The sequence below is a fragment of the Aedes aegypti genome, chromosome 1 (assembly GCF_002204515.2).
Source record: "Aedes aegypti strain LVP_AGWG chromosome 1, AaegL5.0 Primary Assembly, whole genome shotgun sequence".
NCBI lineage: Eukaryota > Metazoa > Arthropoda > Insecta > Diptera > Culicidae > Aedes > Aedes aegypti.
Genome location: NC_035107.1, coordinates 232,916,868 through 232,940,985, shown reverse-complemented (window position 1 = coordinate 232,940,985; position 24,118 = coordinate 232,916,868). Strand labels below are relative to the sequence as shown.

The window sequence follows — 24,118 nt, the reverse complement described above, 5'->3', positions numbered from 1 at the left end:
CGCAGGGGTCGTCTCAGCGGAGAATGCGGAGATGCACCGATTTTGCACCCTTGCAAAACAGCTGCTGGAGGTATATGCGTTCGGTGTAATGTCGAAAATTAACCCCTTTTTCTCGATGGAGAAAAAAAACATGGAATCGAGGAACAACGGAAAATCTTGCATGTCAATCAGAACGTTCAGATTGAAGCGAAGGAGATTTGCGGCTAGCTAATGTGCACTTTTTTTACCAGCAGGGTTTATACCAGGGAGTCGTCAGTTGATGGGGTTGAAGAAGATTTGAAAGGGGAGCGAGTGGGAGTGGAAATTCTCTCAAGTAGTTAGTAAAATTAAAAATTAAATGCTTGGCCGGAAATGAGATGGTCTTCGGTATACAAACAGAAAAAAAAATGAAAGGGATGATGTTACTTTGAAATGAAAATGTAGGATAAAATCAATGTCAGGTGACATTCCAGGATGGCGTTTGCTGATGTTCTAATGGGGATGATAACATTTGCCTTGTTTAGCCGAGTGGTTGAAGTCCGCGGTTACAAAACAAAGCCATGCTGAAGGTGTCTGGGTTCAATTCCCGGTCGGTGCACGATCTTTTCATAATGAAAATTTACTTGACTTCCCTTGGCATAGAGTATAATCGTACCTGCCACACGATAGGCAAATGCGGAAATAACAATTTTGGCAAAGAAAGCTCTCTGTTAACAACTATGGAAGTGCTCATTGAACACTAATCTGAGAAGCAGGCTCTGTCCCAATGAGGACGTGATTTGAATGTGATATGCATTTGTTTACATCGGTGGAGGCCTATGACCTATGAGGCGTGAAAAGGCCTATGACGTTTATTATCGACGGTAAACAAATGCCGGATAAAAAAATGTACATTAGTCAAAACTTTAAACAGAAAGTGCTTTCAAAGACCTTTTAACGTGAAATTTCACGTCCAGCAAACATTTACTGGAGTACTTTGGGCCAATAAGCCAAATTTGGGTAAATGCAACTTTTTTTTGATTGCAAGAACATAATTTTACGTTAAATTAACCCAAAATTGAGATATATTTTTGACGGAATTAAAGGCAAACTACCCAATAGGAACCTATGATAATTTGCCAAAATTGAGCCAATAATTGCACATGCTAATACACGCCAAACATTGCCGTGTACTGCTTATGGATGCATAAAAAGTGGATCGATTTTTATCCCCTTCAATAATTGGCGTTTTACCCTATAGGTGTTCGATATATCATTCCTTCCCATCCCTTAGTTTTCGCAAGGACGTGGCCAGGACAGCTCTCGACTGTTGGAGATTGCGACTTGTGTCAATTTTGTCAAGAATCCAGGATTAGTCCTGAATCTGAGGCGATGGGGAAGGAATAATTCCCAATGCAAATCTAAATTCGCGAATAGGCCTTTCCAAACATGGCCCGAATAAAAACAAGTCGATCGAGTAACACCATATCATAACGTATATACATTCCATTCTAGTGCAATTCACGCCACCACCGCACGACCATCGAATTTCATTCCCTGTGACGCCTTCTCGACTGGAAATCACCGGATGCCGCCAATTTTGGGCGCCAAGAAGCCAACTGTCATCTCGAATCAACCGTCTTCACCTTTCTTCCGTCTTTATCGTCGTTGCGATTCCAGCCCAGAAGTATAAGTCACCGGAGAGACGAAGACGTTGCCCTCCTCGGCTCTGTGTTTCCTCACCACCCCGCGAATTCCACGTGAATCAAAAAGGACTCATACAAACGCACACGTAAGATTGACTAAGGTAAGGTACCGTGTGTGTGCGTACTCAGCTGGAACTCCCTTGTCAAGTCGTTTTTATTGCATAAGGGTATTTAAATTTCGAGTTCTTATTGTATTGTCGTTGAATAACGAAGGGGGCAAGAAGCGGTGCGATATGTGAATATTACCGGCCGGTGACTTACGCGAAGGGTTCGACGAAAACGAAAAAGTTCGTTATTTCTTACGGCTATGCCTTCTGGAGCAGGAAGAAATGTTTCTTTCCCGTCGGTCGCTCGGTGTATGAGTTGATTGCAAGCATTGTCGCCTCGGTTGGTGAGTTATTAGGTTGGTTTTGTTGGTCTCAATCATGGGAACGTAGCATGGTTCGCTGATTTCGACCGTTGACAGTGTCGAAATGTTTCATCGCGAAGCGTCGCTTTTTGAAATGTTTCACACAAGCCGAGAGGAGACACTTGTCGTGGTGCTCTCGCCGTCAATTATGCAAGTGAGACTCTTCATTAGCATCAATATTTGAGCTAGCTGCTAATCCTCGAGCGCAAACAGAGACGACGACGGAGCATTCTGTCATCGTCGAAAAAATGAAGGACTTGGATAGGATCCAACGGCAGCCGGATGCTGCTTCGTCCGTATATACAAAGCGAGAGCAACCGGATGATGATCGCTTCCGCCGCTAGGATGCGCTGCATGCACGGCAACTTTGGCTCTGGCAGAAGAGGAGCGCGTTGATGAATTTTTAATGCCCCGGCAAAATAACTTGGCCAAAGCGAAAGCTCCCGCATAATATGCACCAAGTATCTCACTTGGGAAGAGTGCACAAACAAAAACCGTGTGTGTGTACCGGCAGCGGATGATGGCCGCGCGAAAAACTTCTTCCCGCTTCCGCCGGCACCCTCGGAAAGTCTTCTTCGGGTAGGCACGATACGGAATACGGATGCAGACGGGAGGACCACGAGGCGTAACATGAAAAACGACATTATCTCACATAATGTGCAATGAATAACGAGAAAACAAAGCATGACAGCGCGCCCTAGCGGAGCTTGGCTGAGGAGCTGCCGAGCTCTTGGCGGTGGGATGCTTAGGGCACCGGCAAAGCGCACCTTCTGGGCGGGGAGCTGGATGGGACACGTGAGCACAAAAAAAAGAGTACAAACATTATCCTTTTCTGTCGTTTGAAGGAGGGATGACACTGCACTACTGGTGGATCGGCTCGCAAAGGGGACATGGGATCGTCTCTCTAGGGCATCGGTTGGCGGTCGATTAACCCGAATAGAAGATTGTTGGCACGATGAAGTACAATTGGAACATTGCTGTTGACATGGAATCGATAATTTGACAGATTGTGATGACAGCAGTTCAATACAGTCTACTTTTCCTTACTCGATATTGAAAAGTCTAGTGCTATCCAAGACGTCTTCTTACAATTCTTCATTGCACCACGAATCGAGTTTGATAATACTCACGTCATTTTGACAAGTCACTCACAGGCAATACATAGGCAAGAAGTAAAGCTATCACTCTCTTGCCAATGTGCAATCATGTTGATGAGTATTGTCAAACTTAGTGGGATTATGTCTTTTGTCTAAAGAATAGAACTAACAATCTGAATTGTGAACACAAATGGAAGTGCAAACAAAAGGACTTTTCATTCGATATCCTCGTGTATGTATATGGTTGAATCTGTTAAAGGCCGATGCTTACTTCAGTTTCTGTTTCACTGTCATTTCTATAAAAAAAAATGTCAAAGAGCCTATGAAAAGGCCTTTTCATCTGACAGGCACGTGTACGTATTTGTTTACATAAAACCGTAGCGTATAAAGAAAAGTAATTCCATTTCCATTAAAGAACTATGGAAAGGCCTTTTAGCTAATTTGAAACTTTGCGCGCGAAAAGGCTTTGTACAGGTAATGATGACACCTTGATCTCAAAATTAAAAAAAAAATACCTCGAACGACACACATTTCAAAAAGCATTTTCCTGTGAGTCAATATTTTTACTCGGGTAGTCTCCGATAGAATGCACATCGCCTACTACTCTGTGACATTCGTATGAAACTACAGCAAATGCATGATACGTGCATGGCAGTGTGCTTTCTTTTGTGCAGCTCTCTTCGTCCCCTCCCCTACACCAACTCCGGGTGTAATTGTGCATACAATTACTAACTGATTAGGCAACGATTATCATGTTTCCACAATTCTACGCTCTCACTTCCGGCGATGGAGCCACCGCGTAGAGAGGCATAGTGCCCCCACATCTACTTGACATCCCTCTCCACAGAGGAGCCAACTCTGCACTACAGAAAGTGAATGCGAAACTAGGACCGAAGGTGCCAAAGCTTGAAGGAATCAAAACAAACACCCGTGCTCGTTCTCCCTCCTCGGTCCCCGTTTCCCCCAACGTCCCCAGTAGCTAAGTGCCACTCGTTTGACACTTTACCGCCTCTTGCTGGAGTGGCCCATGATGGGGCCAACAACTACCCGCACCAGATTCGCGCCAGCCAGAGGGAGTCAGTCACACATATTTGAGCGGTGGTGCCGGTGCGCGTTCTGCCCTGGTGCCTCGCAGCCACTAGGACCAGGGCTGTTAAGAATCATGACCCGCTTGCGACACTGACGAAACCAGTCTTCTCACTGTCATTAGGCGAAACTATATTTCATGTGCTCACTCCGTCAGGTCGCAATGACGGGGCTCTCATGAGAGCAATTTTAAAGTTGTTTTGCTTTTAAAAATTCTATCTCATTTTGGAAAATTTCGGGAAGCAAATGTGTTTGATAAGTAAAGTGGATATATTTTCACGATTCTAGTGATATAAATAACAATCATATCTGATAATGAAATAAAAATGGTCAAGTTTACAATTCCGTCACAAGCCGTAGCGACAGAAAAATGAAGGAGCGTTTGAAGAAAGCTTCTGTCATTGTCTCGCCGTCCGATGACAGTGAGAGAAGCATCTATGTAAAAGTCGCGCGACACCCTCTATTAACATTGACGCTTTCCAGCACTGACTAGGACTTGACTCTGAAGAGGTGTTAGAAGATGATGCCACATCATCGCCGGGATGGCGACACCGGCAACACCACAAATCCACCACAATTCTTACCAGAGAACGCGACATTCCCTCGGTGGGCGTCCTTGTTTGGCGGTGTGTGAACGTGTAGCATAGATGCAGGCGCGACACAAGTGCCACTTGGCCAGCAAGCGAGACACACCTTCGCACCAGCATTTAAATTACGGTAATCATCGCTCGGTGTAGTAACTCGAGTGCACTAGGCTACTTGCAGGCGGGTAACGCGACTTCATCATTTCAAAATCGGAAATATTTCCGATTTTGAATCACAGCAACAACGGCGCCAATATTGGCAGCTGCTACTTTGATTCGAATGCTTTTTTTTTGCGCCCGTCTGCAATCCAAACAGCAAAATCGAATCAAAGCACACCGAGGGAAACCCGGGCAGAAATCGAGATATCTTGAGGAAGCAAACCCTGTGTGTGCAAGCTGCAAGCACGCACCTTTTGTTCCGTGCGAGCGAGCGTCAAGACCAAAACGAAGACGTTGAACCCCGAAAGCATCAGGGCATCATCCCAGCCGTCTTGGAAGAAACTGCGGCGGAAGAACCATAGAAAAGGGGGAATGAAAGAAGGTAAACATCCAGGTAAGTAACTTATGATTTCTTGCCGGCCCTTTTCCGCTTTGCGAGTTTCTTCCCTAAACTCAAAAGACGACGACGACAACCGCAAAAAGGGTGATTTTCCCGCCCGAATGGAAAGACACTGCCGAAGTCGCACGAGAGCAGCGAGACAATAATCTCCTCCAAGAGAAAGACGTTTATCCTTCTTGGTTTGCGTTTTTGGTGCATCCTTTGCCACGCTAATGCTGATTAGCTTGAATTAAGGATGGCTAAACGGGCTCGGCTCATTAGCAGCGGGATGCATTTTGGATGCCGTTTTGCGGCAAGGAGATTGAATTGCAGGAACACCGGAATCAGAGTGTAATATGATGTGCTGATGGTTGGTAGGAGTAGTGACCTTCTGAGTCATGTTGTTTCAGACATAGCCTTCCCGTTTACGGTTCAACAGGAAGCTATCGAAATGTCACAGTACTGCTTATTTAATCAAGAGACAGTAATAGTACTTGAAAAACCGGCAAACGATTATTATTTTTTTGCAATTTCTCGTCGTAATACTGTTTTTCATCACGCCAACTCGTCATGGCCTACTTTCCCGAATTGTCGTATAAGTCTATTGCCCAACTGAGAAGCGTTTGATTAAACAGTCAACCCTCCATGAGTCGATATTGAAGGGACCATCGACTCATGGAAATATCGAGTCATGGAACAGCAATGTCATGGAAAGTCGTTTTAGAGGACCATCATAGTAACCATGAAAATTGATTTTTAATGTGGTTCAATGAGTCGATATCGAGTAATGGAACATCGACTCATGGAGGTTTAACTGTAACTCATTACGCAACGTGTTTTAGTTGTGTAATGGTTCATTCAACGTTTTTTTAAGTAACGTAACGAAGCACATGTGATTGATACAACTATCATTCTTAGAAAAACGGAGAGGTTTATAAATTTTTGTTCTTAGGATTTATGTAATTATCATTATTAGAACAAAATGAAGAGTTCAATAAGTAACAGTTGATGATTTCAATCCTCGATGCCGCTTCAGAACAGAAATATCTACCCCAGAATCTGCCAGTAGAGAAATTCAGAAATTCTAGATTAAATTTCTCCGGTAGGAGAATTCGGGATAGTTCCGAAAAAAAATCCGCAGCAAATTATAGAGGAAATCCAAAGAAAAATTCTGAAGAAAGTTCCAAAGGAAAAGAAGCTCCGAAAGCAATTTCAAAGAAAATTTCGAAATCAATTCCGCAGAAAATTCCAAAAGAAATTCCGAAGGAAATCCCAAAGGAAATTCCGATGTAAATTTCAAAGGAAAGCCTGAAAGAAACTCCAAAGGAAATTCCGTAGGTAAATCCAAAGGCAATTCCGAAAGAAATCCCTAAGGAAAGTCCGTACAAAATTTCTCAGGAGTTTCCGAAGGAAAATGCAAAGCTAATTCAGAAGGAATTCTAAAGAAAATTCTGTAGAAATTCCAAAGCAAATTCCAAAGGAAAATCCGAAGGAGACTTCAGCAGAAATTCGGAAGGAAACTCCAAAGGAAATTCCGAAAGAAATTTCAAAGGAAACTCCAAAGCAAATTTCGAAGGAAACTCCGAAGGAAATTCCAAAGAAATCCAAAGGAACTTTCTGAAGCAACTTCCCGAAAGAAATTCCGGAAGAAAATAAGATACAAAATTCTGAAGGAAACTGCAAAGGAATTTTGAAGGATACTTCTAAGTGAATTCAGAAAGAAATTTTGAAGGAAATTCCGACGAAAATTGCGTAGAATATTTCAAAGAAAACTACATAGAAAATTCCGGAGAAAATTCCAAAGCCAATTCCGAAGGAAATTACAAAGGAAATTTCGAAGGAAACTTCGAAGAAAATTCCAAAGAAAATTCCGAAGAAAATTCCAATAAAAAATCCAGCAAAACATTCGAAGAAATTTTCCGAAGGAACTTTCTGAAGCAGCATTCCAAAGGAAATTCTTTGTAGAAAATTTCACAGGAAATTTAGAAGAAAATTCCAACTTCTCGAAGGAATTTTACGAAGTAACTTACCGAAAAAACTTCCCGTTGGAGCTTCCTGAAGCAACTTTCTGGAGGAAATTTCGATGGAATACACTTCCAGAAGGAACTTCCGGAGAAACTATCTAGGAGAACTTCCGGAGGAACTGTCTGATCGAACTACAAACCTGATAGGGAGACGAAATTTTCCGATGAAACGGGGATGAAATGTAAATTTATATAGAGAAACTAGAGCAATGAGTTTACACCATATTAACAATAACTGTGTCAGAAAGTATCAGAAGTTGAAAATACCGTAAAAGATTAACTTAAAAAAAATCTTGAACACATATTTTGATACTGCTATGTTGTTGTGGGGATTAGGGATCATTTGTATAATGATGTATCATCCCCACATCTTTATACAAATGATTTTAAAACTTGGTTTAACTTCAAGAAATAAATGTCCGTCTCAGTATTTCTGGCAAAAAAGTGATTTTAAAAATAAGAGACTTTGTAGTGACTTGCCTACCTTATAGTTACTTGCTACTAGCCCTCTTAGAATAATTAAAGTATACCCACAAATAAATGATCTGTTCTCAGAGTACAGAGTACACTCACGACCAGTGCTGGGAATGGTAATAGTAGTAGGTTTGACTTTTCGCGAAAATCACGTGGCTCTCCCAGTACAGTAGTTCAAAAACGTGAATCTCATCAAGTAGCCTCTGTTGGGTGTACGAATTTTCTAAATCATGAGTGTCATTGAAGGCTCTAAATGCGGGAAATACAGCGGGAAGTAGAACATTTTTCTACAGTAATTCTGGGTTGCCCTTAGCAACGGGTGTTTTGCTATTTTCAAGGCTTTTTGCCTACAGCAGCGATGGGCGTGAGTTTCACTGGCTTTGCTGACTGTGATTGGCTTTGCTTGGCTACTGTAGAGTGAATTTCAAGATTTTTCCCAACCCTGAGTATAAACACTCGCGACATTGGCACTCTATGAATAATATTCCTACCAGCTAGCCCTAGTAGGCGGCGATAATGTTGTAGGGTAGATGTACCAATAGTGGAGGTACTAAGCACGATTGAACTTCATTTAACTGCCTAAATTCAAGAAGCGCAATTAATGTACATGTTATTGTTGTAACGGGAAGTAACGACCATTGACTTAATGAGAAAAATGATTTCATCGCAGTAATCCACGGCATGTCAGTGAAAAATAATACCTCCACTATTGGTACACTGTTCCTTTAGTTGCGGTATATTTTTAATTTGTGTTCCTATAGTTGCGGTATCCGTTGTTTTCTTATGGGATCCTCCACTATAGGAACACTTTACCGCAACTATTGGTACAAGTAAGAAAAGTTTTAGCAAATTTAGTGATATTTCATCAGTTTTAAAGCAATTTGAACGCTCTTTTCAGCTATTCCATATATCAACAAGCCAATACGTCGATTGACAGTGTCGGTGCTGTAGCTTAAGTGATAAAATCAGTGAACACGGCACTACCGCAACTATAGGAACACCCACAACTAAGGGAACACTTACCCTAATTCTATTTGTCTTCTCTCACTTTTTACGCAACCGCGAACCAGAGTGCAAGGAATTCGAAGTCAAATTTTTTTTTATCGATTTCAGTCAACTTGCATGGAAGTTTACCAGTTTGTCAGCTGATTTTGGGACTTTATGTTGAATTGTAAAATTATTGTATTTGACCATATGAAAGAAACGACAAATTTTGTATGGAGGCTGCAAGCATGTTCGAAAACTCTATTAAATTGATGTAAAAGCGGAACAATTTAATCAAACTATGTTTCATACAATTGTTTTAGTCTTGTTTTGTATGCTCAGTGGATTGTAAATCTTAGTTGAAACTTCCTTTAAATATTTATGAAATCAGTATTTTCTACAACTTTGACGACCTGTAACAAAAAAGTGAATTTTCAGTGAAAGTTTAGTTATACTTCCAGACAAGGAATTTTTCAAATAATTTCGAATAGGTTCCGAAGCAAAGAGCAAAATGTGGCGAATTTCTTGAAAAATCCCTCGCATGAAGTGATGAATATCATGTTAAATTTTTGACGGATCAGGCAAGAGATCTTTGGGAGTTTTCCTTGAGATGTATTCTTAGAGAAACTTCTGTAGGAATTTCTGGTAGAATCATTGAACTCGAGGATGAATTGAAGAATAACTGATGTAATTTGTTTTTTTTTTTAATAAAATTCTTGAGGTTGTCAAATTTGGCAAAGACTAATAGTTCCTTAAAAGATTTTGTGCAGAATTTTTGAAGAAAGTTTTAGGGAAACTCCCATGATAAATTTGCAGAGGAACTGACAACTATGGCTTGTAAAGTTCCCGTTGAAGGTGTTTACGGAATTTTGACAAAAATCTAAAGTAAAAAAGTACTTAATGAATAAATGCAAAAGGCACAATATTTTCCTGCAGAGTTTCTGGAATAAAATAAAAGCAATCCCTGTAAGATTTCTCGGGGAAATTGATTTTCAAAAGTGTCTTGTGCAATTGATTTAAAAGGTTCGAAAAGGAGAAATTTTCGAACGAATTACTGAACGATCATTCTACGCCGACTTTTCCGTATAAAGATATGCTCAGAACGGAGATAAAGGAATTTTATAATAAAATGATGGTGGAATCAAGTTGATAAAGGTATTGTCATAAGTCTTTTAGTGAAATTCTTGAACCAATCACAGGAACTTTCTGTACAACACTTGAAGCAGTTTATCATAGATATTTCAGAAGAAATCACTGGAAGAATCCATAGAAGAATAATTCCTCTAGAAATTCATAAATTCATCGTAATAGCTTTGTGGATTTTTGGAAACAATAGAGATGCAATTAGCCAAAATTTCCAAGGAATTTGCTACACGACAACTTAGAAATGTTCAAATGTTGTATTTCTGGAAGTATTTCGAATGCTTGCCATTGGGACCAATGAGAAATCTTCAACCAATACACCTGTATATTAAAAAAGGTTTAGATAAAGATCCAATTGGAACTCTTTTGCTACTAAAGATGCTCATGCGTATCTTTAGGCTACAAAAAATACTGAACGGAACTTTGAAGATTCAATAAAGTTCCAGGGAGCTTCTAAAGCAGCTTTCAAGCATGATAAGGGTACCATCGTATACCAGTAAAAGGGCCTTCCTTAGCCAAGTGGTTAGAGTCCGCGGCTAGAAAAGCAAAGACATGCTGAGGGTGTCTGGGTTCGATTCACGGTCGGTCCAGGTTTTTGTATTGGAAATATCCTTGACTTCCAAGGGCATAGAGTATCATCATACCTGCCACACGATATACGAATGCGAAAATGGCAACTTTGGCATAGAAAGCTTTCTGCTAATAACTGTGGAAGTGCCCATTGCACACTAAGCTGAGAAGTAGGCATTGTCCCAGTGACGACGTAATGCCAAGAAGAAGAGGTAGAAGAATAGTCGTGAACTTGTTTGGGACTTTTTAGAGATGTTCCTAACATGTTCGCTATGAGCTTCTTGAGCTGCTTTAAAACAAAAGTTCTGCGTGAACGTCTTAAGGGATTTTGAAGCTTTGGAAAGCCCTAACAAGGCAGCTGAATGGACTAAAATGATACGACGCAGAGCTCTAACGTAGGAGGATCAAGTTCGAGACTGCTGATAAGAAGGCTACAGATCAACTTCAAACAAGCTGCTCATCAGCTTCAAAAATACCCTTCTGTCGGAATTTTTCGTTATTTTGGGATTGGAATTTCGACGAACATTGTTCTGGCGAACTGCTGAGCAATGTATGTGACAGAAATCGAATTCCTGGAATACATTTTCACGATTTCCTAGAGAAAATTCTCCGGCAAGATTCATACACAATTGTCGCTTCCCTGAACTGCAGTGGAAATGTACAGTATGGTCTGATTTGCGTTTACTTTTGATTCAGCACAAACTGAACTTTTTCTCCCAGGAATCAATAAACGATTCCAGCGAAACGCAAAGTAAATTTACATAAGATCTATTACCGGGTAGACCATTGCAACGATACGGAGAACCGTTCCTCACATCATCCCGCAATCCGATAAAAACCCATCACTATTTGACCAATGGTGAGCTGTGTTTGATTTCGATGGACACCCACCAGTCGCAGTGTCTCTGTTTGGGACGGGAAATACAACGCCGCGACTGCATTTAAAATTTTAAACAACTGGACCGGACAAACGCGACCCACACCCCAGAAGTCATGAAACCAATCGAACGTGTCAATCTTGACTTTTGTCACTGTGGGTTTCGGCAGAGGTCCCTGCGGTTCCCAGAAACTGAGGTTTAGGGCAAATTTGCAGAACGTAGTTATTGTGTGCATAATTTGGTGATATGGTTCCAGAGTCAGGATTAGGAAATCGAAGTTTCTCGGTCCAGAGAGCCAGAATGAGCACTTCCGGATTAAAGTCCATCAAAAATTGAAACAGCGCAGAGCACATCCATCGCCGTTGATTGGCTATTAGCTTAAGTCGTCCCCAGACTTCGCGAACTCGCATTCGGAAGCGTGCACCACATTAGAGAAATCCTCATAATTATCGCTGAATAATTAACACCCGAGTGGTGTTTCCCCCTGGACCCCCATCCATTCCAATCAGTCAAACATATGTCCAAGCCAGACGAATGCGGTTCAAGTTTAGGACTCGGCGGAAGCTAGCCATAAAAATAGCCTCCACGGAAGCAGCCGTCGCCATGGAGGTTGTTCTCTGATTGATAACTATAGGTAGGTAATATTCCAGGTTAATTAATTGACAATTGATGCGACGCGGGAACCCTCGCGCGGTTCAGCAGCGATAATCCCTCGCTTTGGTTGATCACAGAAGCGGAACATATAGAACCGAACTGCAAACCGCATCGCGCTCATATTGTATTCCATTAATTTATAGCTTCTAGGGATGGGAGGATTTGTGACAGACAAAGTCCCGGATGATAGAGTTTTAGATAAATATGGCGCGCAAAATTTGATCTGTTATTGATAAGGTTTGCATTATCATCATCAGGATACTGCTTTCGAAGCTCTCAGAGCCAGTAGAGATTTAGTGTCAAAAAATAGGAACTTAAAAGTCCTTTCGCCTTAAATAGAGTCCAAAAAAAGAGTGAAAAGTGATTAAATAGGAGCCAGGAAAACTCTTAAATTTAAATAAGGATTTCCAAGAGAAATTGACAACACATCTCAGAAGTTGTTTTACAAAAATTCGTTGGGGATTCCTTGTGACATTACGCCAAGTATGTACTTTTTATGCTTTGCTCCAGAAATTGCAACAAAATGTAATTCAGGTATTTGCTCAAAGCTTCTTTCAAGCAGAACTCTGCAGAAGTTGATCCAGTGATTTTTCCACGGATTTCCTAAGGGATCCTTTGAAATTTTTCCTCCGGAATACTTTTAATAATTTGACAAATTTTAACAAGGATATCTTCAGAAATTACAACTCCATAATTTGTCCATAAATACGTCTGAAAATTATTCCGGAAATCTTACAAGGCAGTCTTCCCGGAATTCTCGCGTAACTTTAAAAAAAATGACCTATCTAACATTGAGAGGCTCTCTTTGTTTACTTTCTCTTCAACTAATAACTGAGCCCCGCCAACCTTTTCTGTTGCGTTTTTGTATGAAACGCTAGCCTTTCGATCTATAGTTAAAAACTTCCCAAAAGGTTTAGTGTCGCGCTGGACTTCTTCAAGAAGTCAACCAGTAACTCTACATCTCCAGAAATCACTCAATAGATTCAGCCGTGGTTCAATTTTCGTTCAGAATTTCTTTTAGGATTTCAATTGAAGACAAAATATAGAAATTCATGTCCCTTGCAATTGCTTAAAATTTATGGCACGTGAAGAAATATAGCAAAACCTAGAATGCCGAGAAACGTGTATTGCAAGCTATCAAACCTGGGTAAATATGTTGGTACTAAGGGACGTCTTTGCTTCAACTAGGGCTACCCCTGGAGACCTCTTCAGGAAACAATAGAGATTCTTCCCAAATTACTACAGGATTTCTTGAAGAGATTCATTCAACAATTTTCAAATTTCAAATTTGAAATTTTAATTTCAAATAAATCTCCGAAGAGTTATCCAGAAACTCTTCCAGTTAATTACCAACGAAATTTGTCAGAAATTATCGAAAGTCCGGGATCTGATCCGGATAATTTGCAAGAGAAGAAATTGCATGTAGCTTCTGATGAAAGAAATGATAAAAAATACGGAAAATTTCCTGCAAGAATCTTTGAAGGAATTTTTGCAGGTTCGGGATGTTCTGGATAATTCTGTCAAATTCTTGCTACACTATCTATCGCAAAAATACCTAACATAACCCATACTTGCAGATTTTTTTCGAGCAATTCTTGAACAAACGTCCGACAGAATCCTTGAAAAAAATTACAGGTAAAACAACTGGACCATTTTCTGGTGTAATCCGATCAATTAACTTTTGAAGAATCAATGAACAATTTACTTGGGAAATTATTCGAGAAATGTGCCAGGAAGAGACTGCAAGAATGAACTCTAGGACGAAATTCTATAGAAATCATTAGAGAAATCTTTGGAGGAAATTTAATGAGGGAAAGCTTAATAAGCCACAAAAATGATCGAATTTGTTAAGAAATTCGTAGAAAAGTTGGTAATAGATTTCTTGGAATAATCCCAGTAGGAATTTCTGGAAGATTGGTTTTAAATTTCAGTCCGGATTACGCTATATATTTTGTATGATATTATTCATAAATTTCAACAGATGTAATTCAGGTATTTGCTCAAAGTTTTTTTTGGGTTTACTCTGAAAAATTTGTCAGGTACTGGTTTAGTAACATTTTCCCGGACTTCCCAAGTAATTCCTCCTAGTTTTTCATTCTGAATACCTTCAAGAATTTGTCAAGATCTTTTTCCAAGGAAACCTTCTTGTTTTTATTCAATAATACGAAAGAGCATGTTCTTGCAACTACTTTAGCCCTTCTTACAGCTCAAATAACCGATATAACATATTTGAAATTTAATTTTAAAAATGGTTCCAAATATGAACCATGACACTTTTGATCATGTTTGACGTTCGCTTTGTTGACAAAAATGCCACAGAGCTTTTATGTCGAATTCGTTTTTTAACCTGGGTTGGAACTGGCGCAACCCGTTCTGAATCACAGTTTCAACCCCAACCCGATTCAGGTTCGACCGAACTACAATTTGCTTGACGTTGGTTTGTTTACGTGTTGATCACCGACCCAGTTCCTAAAAACGAATACGACATTAGTTTTAACACTGAGGTTGTTCCTATCTGACATTTCGGAAGGGACACGGAAAACAAAATATACCCAAAACTTGAGTTTTAACCTGATTGACTTAATCCAACGAAAATCATTTAAAAATTGAGTAAACATGTGTATTTGGTACCAAAATTGGGACTGGGCTTTAGAACCCTTTTCTTCCAAAAAAAAATTACATTCCGGAATTCATTCTAAGATACACTCCAAGATTTTCGTTTAGGACTGATTGAAGTTATTTCTCCGTCTTCAGAAACTACCCTAGAGGTTCCACCAGTAGGCGAATTCCGGCGCGTATTTTCTTCCAAGAAAAGAAAATTTTCTTGCCGGTGGATTATGGAAGAAAATTTCTTCTCTTCGAAGAAAATGTGCGTCGGAATTCACCTGCAGGGATTTCTGAGGAGATCATCTGAAATTTTCATTCAGAATTTCTTACAGGCTTCAACCAGCTTTTACTCTGGAGGTACGAAAGAAATTATTCCCTTGATTCTTTCAGAAATTCTTCTAAGGATTCTTCCACAAATATTATGGAGAAAGCATAGAAGCATTTATCCATCGATTCTTCAGGAAAATTTTCAAGAATCAGCGAAAAATTTACTTGGGAAATTTTTATCGAGGATCGGCAAGGAGTAATCTTTTTATGAAATTCAACTTTGATACATCATTAAGACTTTCTACCAATGATCGATTTTCTTTCATCGTTGCTCTCTTCGCATTATCACAGAAATTGGATTGAATTTCGAAACACTTTTTGGTGTTGTAGGATTGTGTTAAAGGATCGCCGATGCTTGCACTGTGAACAATAAATACTGCGGTAGTATTTATTTGGTAGTATTTTATTTATCGAAAGAGAGGGTCAATGAAGAGGAATCAATGAGAGAAATTAGATAATCTATTATGAAGAAACAGTATTGAAATGCTTGAAACATTTCGGAAATATTACTGGAAAAATGTAATGAGGAAGCATTGACCGAATTTGTTGGGAAATGTCTGAAAGAATCCATATGCAAACAACCGAAACAATTACTGAAAAAATTATTGTAGTAACTTCTCGCGGGAATTTTTAGTATTTCCTGGAATAATCCATCAAAGATTTTTTCAACTATAGAATAAACATTTGTGGATTATCTAGGAAAAAATGTAGGTATGTTTATATGATATCCTAGAAAACATAATCTTTCTTTGATTTTTTGGAGTCATCCATGTGGAAATTACTGGAGGTATCAGTCTAGGATTCCTGAATAATTTTCTGAAGCAAATTCTAGAGGGATCCATCTAAGCATCCTTTTCGAAAAAAAATCTTAAAACATTCAGGACATATCCCTTGAAGAATCTCTGGAAAAATCTTGTAGGATTTCTAGGGAAATCCCTGAAAATATTCCTAAACAAAGCAACCATAGGCGATCCTTTATCGTATAACCCCAAAAAGTTGTTCGAAAAGTCAATTATTTTCTGTGAAAATACGATGTCACTTATGAAGGAACGATATAAAAATGCTGGAAACATTCCGGAGATATTTCTGGAAAAAAAAAATCATGAGTAAACCCTCGCATTTTGTTGGTAAATTTCCTAAAGAATCCATATGAAAACAACTGTAACGATAATTGCTAAAATTGCCGTAGTAACTTTTCGAACCCTTGTAGTATTTCCTGGAGTAATTCTTCAACGATTGTTTTAATCTTCAGAAGCAGGAAAAATGCAGGTGTACAGCCAACTCTTTATAACTCGATATTGAAGCGATCATCGAGTTAGAGAGGACACTTAAATTTTATCACGCCTAAATCGACTCTACAATTCATTAGAACAGAGGTTTCAAGCTTTTTTGGCAGACGGAGCACTTTTTGAAATAAAATTGTTGCGCTGAGCACCTGTTCTTCATCACCACTCCGTTTGAAATCTAGTCTTGAAAACCGCTTAAATCGAGCCTACAATTCCTCAGAAGATTGTGAAGTAAGGTTGGACAATTTTTCAAGTTGAAAAAGGACCCAAGTAATCACTAGCTCGATATCTCGCTTTTTGGGACTATTATACGGCAAATATATGGCATGCCAGCTGCATAATAGCTCAATATTAGCATGAAAGGCGAATTAAAGTGCTATTTGTCAACTTGAGGGGCGAATCCAAACCTGAAATTGTCAAGAACAGAAATCTGGAGAACCAAATATTCATTTAAGCCGAAAACTTGGGCGATTAGTTACTTGCTGTTGGTCACTAATCGATCAAGTTTTCAAATCAAACGGATGTTCGGTTCTCCAGATTTGTGCCCAAGAAAAAAAAAATCGATTCATCTTCACATTAATTTTAATTTTAATCTAAAACAATTTGTTCTGACAATTCGCTAACTAAATGAAACTATTTTTTTGGTTTTTCGTCAAATGTTTCAAAATTCGTGGTTTGTCGAAAACATCATAAAGTAAAAAGGATTTAAATCCACATATAAATTTTCAAGAGTACAAATCAAGAGAATAAGACAAGGGTCTCAAATAAAAATTCGATCGATGGATCGCAACCAGTGATGCATTTGAACGTGTTCAGTTCGCGTTCCAGTTCATTTTTTTGAACGCAGTGATCAAGTAGGCTTGAACATTGTTCAGTTCAAAAATATGAACCCGTGCGAGCCAAAAATTGAACCCAATAAATGTGGACTGATTAATGACAAAAATCTATGCCAAAGCTTTGATTTTGATATGCATAATATTATGAACTGTATGTTATTTTCGCTTTACGGCGAATCATTCCTTTATTTCCCAAACGCAAGCTTCGATCATAATTGCCAACTGAACGGGCCGTTCTTGAGCAACGACAGGCTCTTGCTCGCAAGTTCATTGACTACTGCGTTCTCGTGCAAATTTGGCTCGGGCTCCGTTCACTTTTGGCTCGCGTTCAGTTTAAAATGCATCACTGATCGCAACCAACGAATTACTTACTAATCGATCAAATTTTCAGCGCGATCGATTTATTTTCCTCTAAATCTGTACTTTTGAAAATTCTAGGTGGGGCTTGGTTTGGTATAATTAAAAGCCTATTTTAGAGCAAAAAGTTGAGATACTTCAAGGCAGTTGAATAAATTTTTATGGCCTGCCAAGGTTACGCGGAGCACCAAGTGCTCCATGGAGCACGATATAAAAACCACTGACATAAAGCATACAGTTAATGATTGAATGGATATTACAAGAAGGTCAATAAAAATCCGTTCTTCATGAGTTTGTCGTATGTTTTCTTCAGATATTATTCGACGGTTTTTTATAAAGAGTTCTCCGAAGGTTTCTTGGAGCTATTTTGACATAAATTTCCAAAACTAGATCTGCTACCAGCCATGACTCGTGGGAAAAAAGAACTGAAAAAGGGGACATTGGGAACCAAGATCCATAGAAAATTGAGATCTGCTACCAGCCCTGAGATCTGAAACCCTTTCGGATTACCCCTTATGAATCCTGTCTGGTGCTGATCATTCATACAACAGAAAAAAAAACAAAACATATAATCTTCACTCACCTGAAGTTGGAGAACCACTTGACCAGCTGGGCGGTGTTGTTCTTGTTGAACTTGATGTCCGGGAAGTACATCTTGAGGACGGCCGAACTCGGGTACCGGACCCAGAAGAACATCAGCTTCGCCTTGCGCAGATGCATCGGAGTCAATGTCGACGAGTACACCGGAGTTAAGGAACTGTGTTTTGTGTGTGTGTTTTTTTTCGCGATTTGGATTAGAGTGAATTGATCGAATGGGTTCGAATTAGATAATGGGTAATTTGCAGTGATTACTGATTTGCAACTGACTTCCAGCGTGACGACGGTGACGACGGATGGATGGTGGTGGGGGCCGTCTCCGTCCGGATTAGAAAGTCCACACTCGTACGGTTTCGAAAAGGTATTCTGCGCTAATCTTGCTGTTTTGCTGAATGCCAGCTCTAATCGGCAGCCGATCGGTTTTCCTTCTGAGGAGGAGGGAAACTGTACAAGTACCGAACGGAATTTCACCCCCCAAGGTCTTCCACACCGGCGGCCAAGGTAAGAGGTACCAAATGGTTCGATAAATCTGATTAAAATCCGTCCGAAGGAACGGCGGCAAAAAGGAAACAAGCAAATAATGCTTTTAATTTATTTATGTTTAAAATGGATTGATTTGTGTCTCGGCCGCCAATCACCGGACTGGAAGGGGTGAAAACTCAAAGTTCGCCTGATACAAGAAAGCGATACAAGAAGGGCAATCGGTACGAGTTCCCACGTAATGATATGCCTTTTTCGCACCTTCTTGCCCGAGCGTTGTATCCGGCAAGGAATGATCCAAATAAAGAAAACCTCGTTCACGGTAAGATGCTTTGAATAATTAACATATTAGAATCGCGGGGTGGACGAGTGTGAACCGTTTCCATCGCGCTGTTGTCGAAGTCAGATGCAAATAGTAATTAAAAGGAAATTATCTGGTGATTGCTGTAAATTAGGTTTCATATAAATGTATAAAAAAGTGACTTGCTTTGAAAAGGATATAGTAGGCTCCATGCCGTTGTAGGAGATGTCCGCCGAGTTGCAGTCCGAGTTGCGGTCGTTGACGTCCATGGACGCCCGGATGTGGCCGTAGTCGGGCGAATTGCCGTGGTGGGCAGCTGCCAGCAGTGCCGGGTGCAGCATCGTGGGTGGGTGTGGTAGCGGGGGCGAGTCTCGCGGGTCCATCATGCCGTTCATGCCCGGCGGGCTCGACGACACTTTCATGTGATGGAACTGTGAAGGCTGTGGTCCGTGAGGACCACCGTGAGGGGGGCCATGAGGGTTAAAGAAGGGACTGTACGGCGAGAACACTTGGGACTCGTGCAGGGAGGGGTTCGGTATCGCTACTGACGTTGGTAACGACACCGGTAGCATCGACGGGGGTGGCGGATGGAACGATCCTCTTGGAGAGGGGCTCTCGGTAGGGGTGCTCGCTTGCACACTCGGTGGTTGGCTGTTAAACTGCTGCTGGTTGTTATTTTTGCTATTGTTGGTATTATTGTTGTTGTTGGTATTGTTATTGTTGCCGCTATTTGCACTGTTCAAGCTGCTGTTGCTGCTTGCAGTGTTGCTACCTTGATTGCTATTGTTTTGGTCTAGTTGGATCGGATTACCGGATGGGATAATTCCGTCCTGGGCAAGGATCCTACTCACGGTTCGTGGCGTGATTCGGGTATCCGTCACCTTATGGCGCTTCTTCTTGGGCGTCACAACCAGGCTCAGGGCTTCGGCTTGCTCTGGGTTTTCTCGAGGTTCAGGCATACAGAAGGGATTCACCTGACTGTTGCCGAGTGCACTCATCGAGTTGTACAGGGCGGCGGCGGCTACCGAGTTGAGGTTCTGCGGTGGCTTCGGCGTTTGGAACATAGCTGTAGAAGGAGAAGGTCGAACATGAGGTGGCATATTGATCTGGTTCATGTTGTTCATGGTTTTGGGATCGTGCGTGGGCGCGTTGTTCACGTGCATCGGCATTCCCATCGGAGGAAACGCTGTGCCGTTTAGTCGGGGCCCGTTACCCTGTTGACCGGGGATCATCGGGTTGCCAGCGGGAGGCTGGTTCGGGTTGGGTGCACTGTTAAGATTATTATTAAGCATTGGTCCATTACCTGATTGGCTGCTACTGCTGTTGCCGGAGGGTGGTCCGCGATCCGAAGAAACTTTAGTCCGCGGCGACTTGGAACGGTCCAGTAGCTGCGAAGCCATCATAAGGTCCTTGTTGAGTTGCTCAGCTGCTGCTGCCGCTGCTTCCGATTGTTTCCCTAGGAACCGTCGCTGGTGTACGAACCTCGTCACGATCGAATCGACCAAATTGGATAACGAGGCAGTGATTTCCGTTTTCAACACGTCCGCTAGGCCTTCCAGGTCCGAACCGGACATGGGTCCTACCGAGCTGACACTCGATCGCATCATGTTCAACCGATTGGTCAGATCCGAAGGAATGGCAGAACCTTTGGGAATCTGCGGCAGATGGGGCATCGGTGGCATTTGGGGTGGTGAGATGTGATTCGACTGGGAGGGAGGTTGATGTTGCTGCATTTGCTGCTGCTGTTGTTGTTGCTGCTGTTGCAGTTGCATTTGCTGCTGTTGTTGCTGCTGGGATTGACTTGATTGATGCTGAGGAGATTGCAACTGGGGTTGGGGTGGTTGATTCTGCTGCTGTTGTTGCATCATTTGCTGCTGGCTGTTGTTATTTCGTTCCTGATGCTGTTGTTGTTGCATTTGTTGCTGTTGCAGTGCCTGCTGCTGAAGTAGTTGTTGATTTGCCGAGTTTTGAAGATTCCTTTCTTGCTGCTCGGCGACTTCTTTCACCATCCGCGCTTCCTGTTCCATCAGCAGTTTCTGGTACATGGCGGCGTTGCTCATCTGACTGTGCTGGCTCATTCCATCATGTGGTAGCCCAGCTTGCTGCTGCATATGCTGCAGGAACAGGTGTGTGCCGTTGAATCCACCTGGCATGTGCGGATGCGTGGGCAGTTGACTATGGATTTTGGCGGACATCATCTTGCTCATCATCTGCAGCATACTGGATGCATCGGCATTTTTACCCATGTCCTTGATCGGGGTTGACGCTGGAGAACTCTGGATCAGAGACTTGTCCGGCGATAGGTCCGGGTTGTTGGAATCGTCCTCCATGATGTCACTAGCACTGTCGTCCACCTCCTGGGTATCGGACTGCTGCTCCATCCGGGAACATAATTGCACATATTTCTGCTGCATTTCGGCGAGTTGTTCCTGCATCGATCGCAGCTGGGACTTAAGTACGTCTTTCTCGACACGCTTCTGATGGATGTGCGGAGTGACTTCCATGTCGTCGTCGTCATCATCGGGATCTGCGCTGGCTCCCAGCATGAAGTTCTGCAGTGTTAGACCGAGATTTAATCCGGCCGCAGCTGCGGCAGCGTACCGCTCAGCGGCGCTATTATCATGCTGCTGCGGGTGGTACAGCTTCCGTTTCTTGCATCCATTAACCTGTCCCTGCTGGGAACCCAACAGAGCAGGACTGGCACGCATCGACGACACAATGTTTTCCACTCGTGCCCGTTTCAGCGTTAACGATTCCGAATCATTTTTGCTCGGGGCCGGACTTGGTGTCCGATCGTCCCGATCCTTATCCTCCAAACAATCGTCCATATCCAGTTCCTGTTTGGTAATTATCACACCGTTGCTGCCCGAGGCAGGTGACGGCATGGTTTCATCGACCTCATCCGGAAGCGATGCCACCAGCTCGTCAATCACATCACTCTTCTCCTGTTTAGGATTCACACTGGAACACCGGCCACCGGTTGAACCGGCACCATTTCCACTACCACTCACACCGTTCAATAGCCGCTCGGTATGGGCCAGTTCCGAGGCTAGCATATCATCACAATTGCTATTGTTTGAGTCCAGAGAAATTGGCCTAGTCGATTGATTGATGTTATCACTGTTGTTGGTTTGATTATTGGTCGCACTGTTCTTCTGATTCACCTTGTTGTTATTAGCACCTAGTTCGCTAGAATCACTAACGTCACCACTACCACCGTTCACTGTTTCACACTTGCTAATGTCGTAGATGTTATTGTTCTTGCTGATCACATTATTATTATCGGGCGATATCCGGTCGCCGAGGGCTGAACTTTGATTGCTCACGGTTCGAAGTTCGTGATCGAGAGCCATCAGTTCCTTCTTGCCCTGGAGTATGTTGCGCAACATATGATGCGCCAAATCATTTGGCTGTGGTGTTCTAGAACCACCGTCAAGGTCTATAACACCACTGCTGCTATTACTGTTACTGTTGTTCTGCTGGTTGTTACCGCCTCCACTGTTGTTGGCAGTGTTGCTCTGACTGTTGCTACTTCTTCGACCCATCATTACAGATCCGTCTGAAGTGGGTGAATTGTTGTTAGCACTGTTATTATTATTTGTCGTACTGCTGTTATTGTTGTTCAGATTCGTCGTACTCTCGAATCCATGCTTGCTCGTTGGGGTATTGCTATTATCCGCTGCGTTGGCTGCCTCAATCGATGATAGCATACTGATACTGTCCGGATCGCTGGCGTCCTGTGCTTGCTTCACTTGTCTTCCCAAGAGCTCGTTGAGCATCTTGTTGGCTGGCCCGTAGCCAAACAGTCCACCGAAATGCTGCTGGCTTTGGCTAAAAATAGCCCCGTATAGACCACCGCTCATGAAGGACGACGGTCTGGAACTAAAGTTCGGTATCGAAGAATAACTATTTCTTGGCTCTCCCGCGTCTACGCGCTGTCTGGCTCGTTTGTTTTTCTTTAGCAACTTATCGACGTACAAACCGAAAGAATCAGTGTCCTCTTCTGATGACATCATAAGTGGCGAACAACGTTATTGGCCCAGAGACCAGTGCACCAAGGTGGGAGAAACTCTCCCCTCCCCACGGTTGTTGTTGTTGCCCTGCTTGCTGCTGATTCTTACTATGACTTGCACTAGTAGAACGATGGCAATACCAAGACCCACGTCGGCGATTCATACGACGACTTGAACGTTGACGACGGCGAAGGCAAAAACGGCGACTGGCGAGTGCCCCTTCCAACAATTCCGAACAGTACCCCTCGCTTAACCCGGCCTTATGTTTCCCCTTCCATCGCATGGACCTATAAATGGGAAAGAAAGAGAGAAAGAAAACCACCGCACAGAAGTGGTGTGGTGGTGGTGGTACGAGAAGGTTAGAGAAGAACACGTTGATATTAGGGGGCAACAAAAAAAAAAGTCGTGCAAGGGTGTGCAAGCGAGACGTCGATATTAGCGCACTCAAGCAACGTCGTCGCCGTCGTAGCGTGGTGTTTTGATGTGTGTCGAAAAAAAGTGTTCTCCGCTCGCGGGCAAACGAAGGGGAGGTTGCGAGTATCTTGGTTGGATTTGTGTGGAGTTTTGTTTTTTCAGCAAGAGTTTAATTTTTCTTAAGTTAGTGGTGGTACTGTGTAGATAGATGCAATGTGTTTTCCTCTGTAACATCCGGCGAAGGAAGGATTTGGAGGTTTATTGCACGTAGAATGTATTGCAAGCATGATTGCCTAGGTAGCCCTAGTTTTGATTGTTCTGTGCCTTGTGAGTAGCCGAGCCAAGTCCTTGCTGATCGTTGCTGCGGCTGATTCGTGTGCGGGTACGAGGGTGGTTCCCTCAAAGGATATGGTTTTAACCATGCATGTTATTTTTATCAACAGAATCTATAAAAAAGTTACAAAAAAATAGAACTTTTTAGGACCAACAAATCATCAGTTGCTGTTGTAGTGATTCTAAACTTCCCATAACACTGCGGAACACGTTTTTGTCTCCAGCACCAAAATACCGCTATTCACTTAATTAAGGGTTGCTGAATCCATAGCCGTTTTCAGAAATATCACAACACGTCTAGTTTTTGAGATATTGACTGTTGAAAATGCAAAAAATGACTATTTCAGCCAACTTGCATGCAAGTTTGCCAGCTTGTAAGGTAATATATTGGCTTAATTTGCCACAGAATTCAAACTTTATGTGTATAACAATACTTATCATCAAAGTTTGTATTACTTTCGA

At 41.9% G+C, this 24,118-nt stretch overlaps 1 protein-coding gene across 4 annotated transcripts in view; it reads right to left on the bottom strand.

The window, feature by feature from the left end:
- Window positions 1–24,118, bottom strand: part of LOC5575988 (homeobox protein prospero) — a 305,557-nt gene that overhangs the window by 19,336 nt on the left and 262,103 nt on the right. For 2 of the 4 annotated variants that reach the window (XM_021837264.1, XM_021837265.1), the window contains exons 3-5: window positions 20,200–23,196; window positions 19,097–19,962; window positions 18,102–18,256 (exon numbers count right to left, since the gene is read on the bottom strand). In XM_021837264.1, the coding sequence (XP_021692956.1) occupies window positions 18,102–18,256; window positions 19,097–19,962; window positions 20,200–22,912 (3,734 nt within the window). In that variant the 5' untranslated portion in view covers window positions 22,913–23,196. Of the gene's footprint in view, window positions 1–18,101; window positions 18,257–19,096; window positions 23,197–24,118 lie in introns of all 4 variants that reach the window. The other 2 variants (XM_021837263.1, XM_021837261.1) reach the window with 1 other exon arrangement.